This window comes from Carassius carassius, chromosome 50, assembly GCF_963082965.1.
Source record: "Carassius carassius chromosome 50, fCarCar2.1, whole genome shotgun sequence".
In the NCBI taxonomy this organism is placed as follows: domain Eukaryota; kingdom Metazoa; phylum Chordata; class Actinopteri; order Cypriniformes; family Cyprinidae; genus Carassius; species Carassius carassius.
The window spans coordinates 13,760,361-13,773,750 of NC_081804.1; the positions used below are offsets into that span (position 1 = coordinate 13,760,361).

Genomic DNA, 13,390 nt, shown 5'->3' on the forward strand with positions numbered 1-13,390 from the left:
TGGCTGTTATTATTCCAATTTAAAAGCCAGGGAAAGATTCTACTGTGGCTTCAAGCTATAGGCCAATTGCTTTGTCATCCCACCTGGGTAAGGTAATGGAGAGAATGATTGTGGAGAGAATGACTTTTTATGTTGAGTCTCGGAATTTGATAACGCCATTCCAAAGTGGCTTCAGGAAAGGAAGGTCAACGATGGACCCAGTTATTAAAATGGAGAGTGATATAAGGAAGGCCCAAGTGTGTAAAGAAGTAGTTGCTGCTATATTTTTTGATGTGGAAAAAGCGTATGATATGCTTTGGAAGGATGGTGTGTTAATTAAAATACAAAGGCTTGGAATAGACGGGAAAATGTATTACTGGATTAAGGACTTTTTAGACTTTTTTAAGGACAAATTCAGGTGAGGATAAACAGTAGCTTCTCTGAGTGTGTATTTGTGGAAAATGGTGTACCCCAAGGAAGTGTTATTTCACCAATTCTGTTCTCTATTATGATAAATGATATATATGATACACTTGATTATAGCATAGGCAAATCATTGTTTGCAGATGATGGCGCTCTTTGGAAAAGGGGTAAAAATGTTCAAATCACTGTTAAAAGCTATCGACTCTGTTGAAGAATGGGCTGGGAAATGGGGATTCAGGTTCTCCGTTGAGAAAACTAAGGTAGTATTTTTCTCATTTAAAAAAATTGAAGAAAGGTTTAAATTTCAATTGTATGGTAGAGATTTAGAAAGAGTAAATTGTATGAGATTTTTAGGTATGCATTTTGATTCTAAGCTTACATGGCATAATCATATTGAAAAGGTTGTTGACAAATGTAAAAAAGTCATTAACATAATTAGGTGCTTGTGCAATAAGGAGCGGGGAGCAGATATGACTTCAATGAAAAGATTATATGTTGGATTAATTAGGTCTATTGTTGACCACGGGTGCATGGGTTATGGGTCTGCTGCAAAGTCTGAATTAAAGAAGCTTGATGTTATTCAGGGTTCGGCCCTAAGGATATGTTCAGGAGCAATGAGAACCTCCCCTATATCAGCGCTTCAGGTTGAAGTAGGTGAACTGCCATTGAGCGACTGCAAATGTCATTGTCATATTATGTTCATTTAAAAGGGCATATGGAAGACCATCCCACTAAAAGTGTCCTCATTTCAACATGGGAAAAGGAAAAAAGTAAAAGAGAGTCGTTTAGTGCAAGTATACATGAAAAGGTAAAGCAAGCTGCCGTAGAAAATGTTGAATTTAGTCCATCTGTAGTCTATCCACCGCACCCACCGTGGATGCTACTGGTACCGGACGCTGATATAACCTTGCATGAAAAGATAAAAAATTATAAGGGGGATAGTGGACAAATGGCTATGAGGTATGTGGATAACTATTATGGGTACGTGCAAATCTTTACTGATGGGTCAGGCAACCAGATACAGGGAAAGTGGCAATCGCATATGTGATACCAGAGTTTGATATTAAGTTTTCTGCAAGAGTTTCGGATCAACTATCAGTGTACACAGCAGAGCTAATAGCAATTGTAATGGCGTTGCAGTGGGTAGAGCAAATTAAACCACTAAGAGTAGTTGTATGTTCAGATTCATTGTCAGCCTTAGAAAATTTTAAATCTGGTAACTCAAGTGAAAGGTATGATATTGTGTGTGAGATATTGACTTTGATTCATAGTATTCAAAATGGGAGGACGCATGTAAAGTTTGTTTGGGTTCCGGCTCATGTAGGTATGGCTGGTAATGAGTTGGCAGACAAGTTTGCTAAGCAGGCTTTGAAAGCGACAAATGTGTCTATTCAGTGTAAAATATCAAAATCAGAGGCTAAGTCAATGATTAAAAAACATGTTAAAAAGTTGTGGCAAGATAAATGGGATTGGGGAGATAAAGGGAGGGGCTTTTACATTGTAAATCCTGAGGTTGGTCAGGGCCGTTTGATAATAAGATGTCGAAGAGAAAAGGCAATTTTTACAAGAATGAAAATAGGACACACTGGACTGAACAAAACATTACAGCTGATAGGAAAACATAATTCAAGAAATTGTGGGATTTGTAATGTGCCAGAAACTGTGGAACATGTCTTTATGATGTGTAGGAAATTTAATAGAGAAAGGGCTTTAATTAAAAGGAAAATAGAGGACAGTGGGGAAAGTTTTAACTTTAGAGATATTTTGTCTAAGGCTTCCGATCACAGAGTAATAAAATATATGTTTGAATTTTTAAAGCACACCGGACTTATTGATAGTATATAGGTACTTTTTCGTTCTCTAGTCAAGAACCTAGATAAAAATATATTATATATTTAAAGATATAATAATAACAATAAAAGAAGTTAATTTGCAAAGTAATAATTAAATTGTTCTGCCTAGAGGGAGATGAAATTAAATAGACAGTAAATGGAGACTTTTTCTACAATATTTCTATCTCATATGTCTCCTTTTGAGTTTCAAAGGGATCTCTTTCATATTCTATCACAAAAGTATTGCATTCCGCCAAGAAACTTAAATATAGTATTTCATATTTCCATTACAAAAGTTTTGCGAGCGAATGCAGTTTCTCAGGGGAACACAAACATTTTGCGTCAAGAAGCAACATTTCACATGGGTACGCAAAAGATTTTGCAAAGATTCTCAAGGAAAGTTTCTCCACTGAACTCAGTGATTCTCAAAGGAAGGCAAATGTCAGGTGAACAATAAGTACTGCAAATAAACACAGTTTCTTGAGTGTTATCAAGTTTCTTAGGGGAACACAAAAGTTTTGTGAGTGAACGCAATTGAGCGTTTTGCAAGACAATACAAAAGCACTAAAATATAATTTTTCTTAATTTTTCATTTTTTTATTATTATTGTGCCCTTTAGGGGCTCCATAGATTTGTCAACGCTGCAGAAGAAAAGAAATGCTTAAACCAACCTATATGGTTTGCTGGTCTTAAGTGGTTTTAGCTGGTCTTCCAACCTGTCTCCTAGCCTGACTAGCTGAAAATGGCTGACACAAGATGCGAGCTAAGACCAGCTAAAACCAGCTAACACCATCAAACCATCTTAGGCTGGTTTAAGAAGCTTTTTAAAATCTGCGATCAAAATTAAGATATTTTAAAACATCAACCATTTCTTACTGAACCTTTCTAAGACTAAATTATGTGAGCTATTTCATAAACACATTCTATCCGCCTTATGCTTTTATTGCATGCTAATAGTCTCATTAGCGGTGCTTGCTAAGGTAACCACCATTACTATTATTATAACTTATCATTATAATAGTATTATTATTGAGAGTCAAGCATAACTCACCTCGCACCATGTGATCAACTTGAATAATTACTCAAATGATGTGCTTTTAAAATCAATTAGGTGTAACACTTGGGCCACTAAACAACCACTCATGAACTAATTCTTAGAAACCTCCAAGCAATGCTCTAACAAATAACTAGGACACCTTAGCAAACAAACATGTAGCAACAGCCTAGGAACTGAACTCAACATCTTAGCATTCTGGCAGTGAGTTTTAACCTGCTCTGTGCGGTGGGTGTTATTCTCTGCTCTGTCTTTCAGTAGAGAGAGTGGCAGCAGTAGAGAGGTCTTCACTCAAGCGTTGCTGCGTCATCATCTCTCACTGTGTGCCGAACGTTACTATCATCCGCTGCGGTTGGCATTCAAAGCCCAGTCAGCAACTTTCCACCAGCATGAGTACGTGTGTGTGAGTGTGTGAGTGTGTGTGTGTGTGTGTGTGTGTGTGTGCGTGAGTGTTCTGTTAGAAGAGAAATATGTACAGTATTAAAGAGCAGGGACTGAGATGTTCTGGAGAGGCCAGATATTTTAAACACAGACAGAGCAACAGTGTTTTAAAGGGGTTTAATGAACCAGTTCAAACTCACTTCACTAAAGCCTTTGTGGAGGAAGCGTTGTTGAAAAGCACATTTGCTCAGTCACTTGTCACTAAACTAACCCGGCCGCCTTTAGCCTGTCAGTCACTCCAGAGGCTTCTGTGTTGCTGTGCTTTGGTCATTTTTTTATTTGTTTTATTATTTTTACCTTTAAATAATTATTATATATATTTTTTTCGTTTAAAAAAAAATTAATGAAAACATTTATTTTAATTAATGAAAATTAATTTTCATAGTTTTAAAGTGTCATATGAAGAGTTTGGTTTCAAAACGCAGTAAATCCATTTTGATTAATTTGAGTAAAAATGTGTTTTACCAAGAAATTGGCAAGATGAAAAACCACTATTTTCTGTTTCATACTTTCACATAGCATATTTAGGTTATAATAACATAAAAAAATATATCAAATCCAGGTTTTGATTTTCAAAGATTTATTATATATTTTTTTTTCCTCCAAAATGCAATAAATCCATTGAATCAATATGAAAGTTATTTTTCATATTGAAACTGATGAACACACAACATAGTAAGTTGATTCACATATGACTCTGAACTTGGTCAATAATAATCTTATATACAGACACTGGACTAAAAATACATTCATCAGTCGTCTCTTCCAACGTTTATTCAACGGGTCATCTTGTTAATGTTATAAATTAATTTCTAGCAATAAAAGAAAATTTCATTATGAACAAGAACATGAACAACAATATCACATTAGACCACAGAAACTCCAAAATGACATTTCCCTAATTTTCAACTTCTAAAAGTGCAATATCGCGTTTATAATCGAATGTGATTCATCTAATGAATGTAATATAGCGTAGCTTGCAAATGATCTAGTGCTCTGTGTATTAAATGCATCTGAATAATTTTCATATGAAAGCATGCGATGGAGATTATCCGGTACTATTAATCACAGAACCGGCTTTACTGAAGAGATGCGGATGACAATCACATGGAATTTTGGAACCAAACTCTTCATATATATATATATATATTATTTGCAAGAGTAGCACTAGACTAAAGTGACTAAAGCAGATGTTTATGCATACACTTTTAGGAATCATCTCAATCATTTGTTAGCCAAGAAGATGATACACTATGCAAGCATAGTCAGAAATGATTAATGATGCTCTAGTATAAATTCACCTCACAAAAGCACTGTGGAATAATTTAAAAATAACATGAAGTCATCAGTGAATGCATGATGTACAATCTGATTGCGGCATTGCATGGTAACATTATTTAATTCTGAGAGGCTAAGATGTTTTAAATACAAACCTATTCAACAAGAATCCAAAGGAAGCATTTTTATAATAAACTGGAAAAAACATCTGACAACTGAGATTTTCCCTTGGAAAAATCTCAAAGTGCAAAAGACTCAAACAAGTGGAATTCACTCATGGAAGTCCCATTTAAAGCTCATTACAATGATAATCATGTTAGAATGCATTTCCTCTGAAGAGGTGAAGCAATTTGTGAGACATCCTGATGTACTTCAAATCCCAGGTGTTTTATATGCAAACCGAAACCCACTCCAGGGAATCCCAGTGCAGGAATCAGATTTAGTAAGGTGTTGCATTACGTATGAGCCCATGAAGTGGCATTCAAGGCATTCAGACAGTCTGACATGGGGGTGAACATGACAGACTCATGGAACATTAATGATGCAAAATGTAATCTTAAAAAGAATTTTAGATTGGACAAGAGTTAGGATAAATGTACAGCATGCAAGGGATAGTTCACTACCCCAAAATGCCAATTCTATCACCATTTAATCACCCTTGTGTACAATTGTAGTACTAAATTTTATTTTCTTTCATTGAACACAAACGCTCAACTTGTTTTCCATACAGTTCCATTGACTCCTGATTTACTTTTACAAACACTTATGAATTGACTCCAGCTGTGTGCTTTTTAATAATGTATGCAGTAATTGTGAATAACTGAACTTATCATGTTCACTTGTCATGTTCACTCTTGCAGAAATTCCCTTAAGCAGCCATCCAGACATACTGGTACATGTGCAGTGTCACAAACAAACAGTCACGTGCACAGACACAGTGATGGAATCGCTTTTCAAATACATGTATACTCGCACATTGATGCTGATACACAACATCTATGGGCGCAATCTCATTTGAATACACACGGGCACACTCACAAACATGCCATGCACACTCCCCATCCCACATCAGCACACACGGAAGCAATACTGCAGTGGATGCAGTCTTTAACTCACATTGGAGTCCAGCAGGTTGATGCTGTCCAGGCTCTTGCTGCGGTGGATTCGGCCCTTGACTCTGCGCAGGGATGGTTTGCCGTGCACCGATCCCTCAGATTCATCCAGCAGAGAGATGTTTTCTGGGGTGGCAATGAAATCGTGGATCTTGGGATAGTAACTAAGAAAGTGACAGACAGTGTGTGTTAAAATGTGGCATACATTTAATCTCCATTAAAAAGATGAGCAAAATCAATGGAGTTTCGTTAGTGAAATGGAGTGAAAGGGGTTTAAAATGCTTACACTGCAGGCCCGTATTTGTCCATGTCGTGTTTGGGGAAGACCCTGAGATTGAAGCACAAGAGAAAGAGAGAAATACTTTGAAATACATGACGAAAATGACAAAAAAAACAATGAAAAGACAGACATTTATACAGTAAGGAATAATTCGCACTAAATTTCAACTTATTTCAGCTTGTTTGTCATTGACTTTCATTATTAATTAAGTTAAATGAGACGGCTCTTTGCTGGATAATTAAAATTAAAATACAGTAACATAAATATTATAGTAAAAATAAGTAAATAGTTACAGGGACTTATTTTGCCAACTGGGCTCTGAAGGAAAATGCTTTTTTAAACAAAACGGAGGGAGATCTGGCTGCTATAGTGCATTTAATATGAAAAATAAACATTAATTTAATATATAAAATTAACAAATTAAAACAACTGGAGATCCAGCTTTACTCAACAGATCAGTTTGGCAACTCTTTTCACCTAATGCAACATATTTCAAAGCAAAATGGGATATTCATTGAGAAAAATTATATTATGGCACATATCCACAGTCATCCATCGATAATAGACACAAATCACCCACATTAAATGCCAAGCTCAGATAATATTCCATAATCATGCCCCAGTAACCAACACCAGCATGTAAAACAAATCCAACTAACCTTAAATTATTTTTTTTAATAATGTAAACTGAATACAGATAATATGGGTATCTAGTTCATAAAAAAGGGCAGAAATGGCTTTAATATTTAAACAAATATTATCTATATACAGTAAAATAAAAATTCCAAAATGTTTTTATAACACACTGTGCACCTTCAAATGCCTCTTTGCGATAAAAAGGAGAAACCTGACCTTGCAGAGGTTGAGGAGAGGTTATATAATACCCCTGGAGCACATGGTTTACATTAGCATTGGTACAATTTAAGACAGTCCTTGTACAGTAGAAGAGGCTATTTGAATGCCTTGTACCATAACCGCTCACACCATGTTTGTGAAGAGGATTTGTTGGAAACCCCTGAAAATGAAATTCATTATGGCTAATCTTCTGTTTCAACACGCTGACTGGGGAACCAATGAATAGGAGACCTCATTTCCATATTAAGTGGTAGATTAAGAAAGCCTCCTGGGCTGTTGCTATAGCTTCTGGTTTCGAAGAACACCATAAACTGAAAAAGGAATTGAAGAAGCAACCAAAACACCTTTGTTGGACTGTAATTTACATCATTGAACGAGAGAGGCAGATAATGGAAGACTAAAGAGAAGACAAAGACATAAGTGTAACAACGAGGTTGATGTTGGCCTGAGGAAACCAAGTGAATACCACACCAGACCAGTAATATACTATAAGCAAGTGTGCAAAGCTATCTGTTAGCATTCCAATTCATCTAATATATGTGATTTAGATGTTATTTGGATTTGGATGTGATTTTGAAATATGTACACCATGGCTTTTTGAGTCACAAGGAAATTACATTTTGACAATGTTAATTGGCTTATAACATCAGAAAAACATTCACAGAACTACACTAGCAACTATCCTGAGTTGTGACGTGAAACAACGTCTACCATTAGTTGCTATAATAACCCAAGTATATTGTTTTTTTTACGTTTTTATGCATAGTACAAATAATGCCCATTTTGTCACAGCATGCATATTTCTTTTTCTCAGTCGGAAAACAAACAACAACTACACCAATCTTCTAAAGATGTACCAACGATGTGACAAGCCCTTGTGAGAAACAAGATACACACAACATAGTTTAAATATGTACAGAGCCAATTTTAGCACTAATAACTTCTATAGAGAAATTCCAGTGCACATGTGATGAGCACCAGTTCATGCATGCTATCAAATAGATTATACTTTACAATGCTGTTCAGTTGTACATAATGTATACATTAACAGTTCATGAAAAAAAAAAAATACTTTTCCCTTTATCACTGCCTCATGCTTACCTGCTAAACCTTGACTCCAATACTCAAGGGGGCGACAGAGTTACCTTCAAAATGTCACATTAAAATGTTATTATTCTCCATAATGAAAGAGAAAACTGGATGTAGAAGAAAACAAATCATGCTAACGTCCAACTTGCAGCAATTCTAAGAATGCAACACATTCAAGTTTCAGGCCACAATCGAGAATAGTTTGTGTTTGGCATTTAAGATGCTGAAATTGGCTGCATCCAAATGCTAAAAAAAAAAAATTTCCTGCCTCTGCAGGCAACATACAGAGTTAGGGAAGGCAACAAGGCATATCCGAATCCAAAGATCGTGTTAAATCATGTATACTGAGATCTAATCAATTTTTGTTTATATGACAGATAAGCTAAAAAAAAGCATATTAAAGTTGCAAGTGGTAAAAATGTATGCTTAATTAACATTTTGATTTCCTCTCTTGTGAGAAATTAGCGTTGCAGTAATTACACTTTTCCTTAGTTAACACCAAAGCTCTCTCTGTTTTGTTGTAATGTAGATCATTAAACTGTCATGCTGTCTCAGAAGTCTGTCTGAAATTAGTTTCGGGAGGTATCTTCATGTGCAAATGCTGCCTGTGAAGAAACTGCCTGTTAGGACAGCGAGGAACAGCTTCCTAAGCTTTCAGACACTGAAACAGTGTCCAGCTAATTGTTCTTTCCAAACTGACGCTTTGCACATAAGGAACAAATGCAGTCATGTGTGCTCAGCCCAGGCTAAACACAAAAGGGATTATATTTTGCTTTACGACCGTCAACTGCTAATGAAGTAAAGAATCACTCTGGATGGAGATGAATTGGAAGGCGAAGACGTTTATATAGCTTGATGGAGGAGAGGTTACAGGGAGTCTCAATCAGTGCTCTACTTGTCTATTGGAAAGGAGGGGCGAAAACTGTGTGGGGAAACCCAGCTATTCACATGAAACATGACCTACTGTAGATGATACTTCTTAACTCTGTGGCTTCCATCAGTCAAACCCCCAATGAGGGTTTAGAAAAGTCCTTTTTGTTAAATCACTGGTAATAAAACACCAAAGGTGGACAAAAATGACGAGCCGTAATGGACTGTTTGTCTTCATGATTGTAGAGGTATTTGAATTAACCTTTGATCGAAGAAAAATGAGATGTGGTTTATTACAGTCATGTACCACAGTCAACTGATCCAATTACTTGATATGCTTCATAATTAAATACATTTTTTGATATCACAAACAGCAAAAACAGAAGCATGTTGCCTGTGCTTTATCGTCTACAAGGGCCCTTCTAAGCAATCTTCACTTGACTCATGAGAACACATCTCCACTATGTTTCTCCTTTTACCTCTTTTCCTGGATTGATCCTGAAATCTTCTGGTGTGAAAGTGGACAGATATTTGACCACAGGCCAGGAGGCTCACCTAGGAACAAATTGAATGTAGCAACTCTCACGCAACACCACACATTCTTAAAGGAATACTCCGCCCCAAATTGAACTTTTTGTCATTAATCATTTACCCCCATGTTGTTCCAAACCCGTAAAAGGGTTTGAAGAAACTCAAACTTAAGATATTGACAGTGTAACTTACTGTACATGGCAGTCTATGGGTCTCAAGCCTCCAGGTTTTCATCCAAAATATCATAAATTTTGTTTCGAAGATGAATAGCTTTTACAGGCTTGGAACGACATAGGGGTAGGTGATTAATGACAACATTTTTGACCTCTGGTCAGATATCAGAGAAGAGTCTCTAGTAGATAGTTATAATCTTTCTAGCAATTAATGACTGTTAAAACATATCTGGGTAACATTTCACCCCAAAAATCAAAGGAACAATGAACACAAAGCCTTTGTTTTTTCAGTACCATTTCGATGTATTGCATTACAACATTATTTTTAAGTAAATTAAGCACATATCCCTCCACAGTTTGCATTATCTTAAGGGGAAAAAGTTGCATTTTTATTACTATAATCTGATATCACTGTGAAACTGTCAAGAACATGTCTGGGTTACATTTAACACCAAACTCAAAAAGAAAAAACAGGGATTTGAAGACATTCACAGTTATCTCACATGAAAATGGAAATAAGTTTCTAATTTTTTGTTGTTGTTGCTGTAATTGCACTTATTTGCAAGCAAAATTCTAATCGTTCTAATTACAACAGACCTTAAAATATGTGTTATTTACATTAATTACATGACAAACTTAAGTGCTTGATCTGTGCATATATCTCCCCTGATTCAGATGACACAACTTTCACTGAAGAAAACGATATTATAGATAGAGGACTCATATCTTCGACAGACACAATGGTTTGAAGTTAAAAACGTCTTGATGGACTGGAGTGGTGTGGATTATTATAATGTTTTTATCAGCTGTTTGGACACTCATTCTGACGGCACCCATTCACTGCAGAGGATCCACTGGTGAACAAGTGATGCAATGTTAAATTTCTTTAATTTCTTCAAATCTGTTTCAAATAAAACACTGAACACAAACGCATGCACATTTTGGCTGCCTTGAGGTTGAGTACATTTTCAGAATATTTTTTACCTGATTGAGAGACACAAATATTATGAATATTTTTGGCTCTTTAAAAATCTGCTTTAGATAAAGAATCTGCTTAAACGCATAAATGTAAATATTGTAGAATGAGCACATATTAAAGTAATGAGATTTGTCAAGAAAACATTTATGCATTTTTTTTCTTTGAAAGTGAAACTAGGATGAAATGTGACCTAGATGTGTTTTTGACATATTCTCGTTTAATTTACTGTGACTTTTGTTTACATGTGCCTCAAATCCCACTACAGTTGAGGTGAGAACGTTCCTGTGAACAGCAGCTATGTCATGTTTCAAAAGCCATGAATAATTAATCGTCACTGAAACGAGCTGAGCACCACCATCCAAACATTGCATCACAAGGATGTCTCTCAGCGTTTAAGATGCCTCATCATCATTTTGGATTTATCAGGATTTGTTAAGTTCTCTAGTTATTCGGAGCTTGCCGTGTTAATTACTTATCTCAGTAGTAAATTACAGTTGCTTGTTTGGTTAATTTTTTGCTCTGATGTTGTAGCACACGTTAGGACAGAACACCATGGCTTCAGTTCTCCTTTAAGGGTCAACTATTGCACTACTCCTTACATTTAGTAAAACAAGCTGATCTCCATTTAAGGGGAAAATTTACAAAATGAATCTAACTTGCTGCTACAAGAGCCTGGGGTGCTTTTATTGACAATGAAAACTAGATAGAAACATATGGGTTCTCACAACTTGCACCTAATTAGTTACATATGAATTACCCAGCATGCAACACTCAAATTAGCAGCCTTTACTAACCCCAAGAGGCATTAAATTCCTACGGCTGTTGAGTCATTACAGGCCAACCATCTGCAAACAGAACTTTTCTTATAAAAGCACTTTAAGGACAACATTTAAGAGTTTTTCATCTTTTTCTTCAGTGCGATTACAAAAACAAAGGCCTGGAATTTATGCCAATTGTACGTTTTTTCTTCATTAGACTATTTTTGATCTTGCACGATTTCCTAACGCATGTAATTTCAACAGCCTTTAGGTAATTATTTTGCTCTTTTAACCTGATAGTAGCAGCGGAGTATGAGGTGAAGTTTGTGCCATGTGAGACCTACAGAAAAAAGGTTTCAGTCCCAACGGCAAATCAACATTTCTCAATCTAAAGTAGGCCTAGGTGTTTTATTTGAGTCTCACACTATGCCCTGAAGGCCACAATTTCCTATTTATTTCAAGCCTGCAAAGTAATAAAAAATGAAATAAATAAAAGTATGAGGATGAGTGTGGAATATGGTAATTATGAAAATTAATTGTGTTTATATCCAGCTCCAACAGAGAAAGAAAATAATAAAGTGTAGTCAGTAAGTGATTACAGAACCACAGAAATAGTGCTGGAGGAGTGAGCACCACTATGAATGGAAATGAACGAGAAACTTCTACACAACACAGACAGATATACACACAGAGACGATGAAGGAAACACACAAATCATTGCATAGAAACACGTCCATGCTGTAACTTTTTATTTCATGTGAAAGTGCACATAGTAGACATACACATATAAATGATGTGACATGCTTGGGTTTCTAGTAGACTGAATCGTTAATTAAATAAAGTGAAGAACTTTGAACACTCAAACTTTGCTCGCGCTGCCGCCGAAGAGACTGAAATAAGAGATATTTACATGGTTATAAAGTAAAACGTTCTTCCCAGCAAGTTGCACTACCGAACAGCCCTTTACACATCCACACACACATATATATAAATACTCACCACATGTGTTTTCTGGGAGGCAGGCTACGCTTTCTGTTGATGGCAGACACCCCTAGAGCCAGCTGCATTACAGTAATGTATTTCTGGTAATTCACCATGGTACTGTTCACCGCTTTTGTGAAACACAAAAAATATGCACCAGAAGCGCAGGTACGTTACTACTAATAATATCAATCTATTCTCTCCTCCTTCTCATACTCCCTGGCATCGGCTTCAACTGCGTCTTCCGTGTTGGACATCACAGCGCCATTTAAAGCAGCAGCAGAAGTGACAGGAGAAACACTCTCCGCGAGGGAGCACGCCGCTGCAGCCCATCACTACAACAATGACAGTCTGCTCGTTTCACCGCACAGTCTACAGTATTACCTTTAAGAACTGAAAGCGCGCCAGCCCACTCGTAATAATTCACGAGATAGGCATTCTTTTCCCGCCACTCGCGGATGCTGCCACTTTGCTTAACTCTCTCTCTCTCTCTCTCTCTCTCTCTCACTCTCTCGCTCTCGCTCTCGCTCTCTCTCTCTCTTTTGCACGCGCTGAAGCGTCCACGCGTCCGTCTGGGGAGTCTGTGTGGTGTGTGTGGTGGAGTTGGGGGGTGGGCTTAAAGAGACAGTCAACCAAATTATTATTTTTTTTAAATCATAATTTACTTAATTGTGACATAATTTTGAGTTGATATCTTAAGCCGTATTCGGGCGGCACTAGTTTTACAGGGGGTCGTTAGAGAAATCTGTGTTTCT

The 13,390-nt window shown here is 36.6% G+C and overlaps 1 protein-coding gene across 10 annotated transcripts in view; it reads right to left on the bottom strand.

Annotated features, from left to right (window-relative positions):
• The window catches only part of LOC132133042 (tight junction protein ZO-1-like), a 92,683-nt gene extending 79,622 nt beyond the window's left edge, over positions 1–13,061 (bottom strand). For all 10 annotated transcript variants that reach the window (XM_059545718.1, XM_059545719.1, XM_059545711.1 and 7 more), the window contains exons 1-3: positions 12,654–13,061; positions 6,406–6,447; positions 6,124–6,283 (exon numbers count right to left, since the gene is read on the bottom strand). In XM_059545718.1, coding sequence (XP_059401701.1) covers positions 6,124–6,283; positions 6,406–6,447; positions 12,654–12,751 — 300 coding nt within the window. In that variant the 5' untranslated portion in view covers positions 12,752–13,061. The remainder of the gene's footprint in view (positions 1–6,123; positions 6,284–6,405; positions 6,448–12,653) is intronic.
• Between the last annotated feature and the right edge of the window lie 329 nt (positions 13,062–13,390).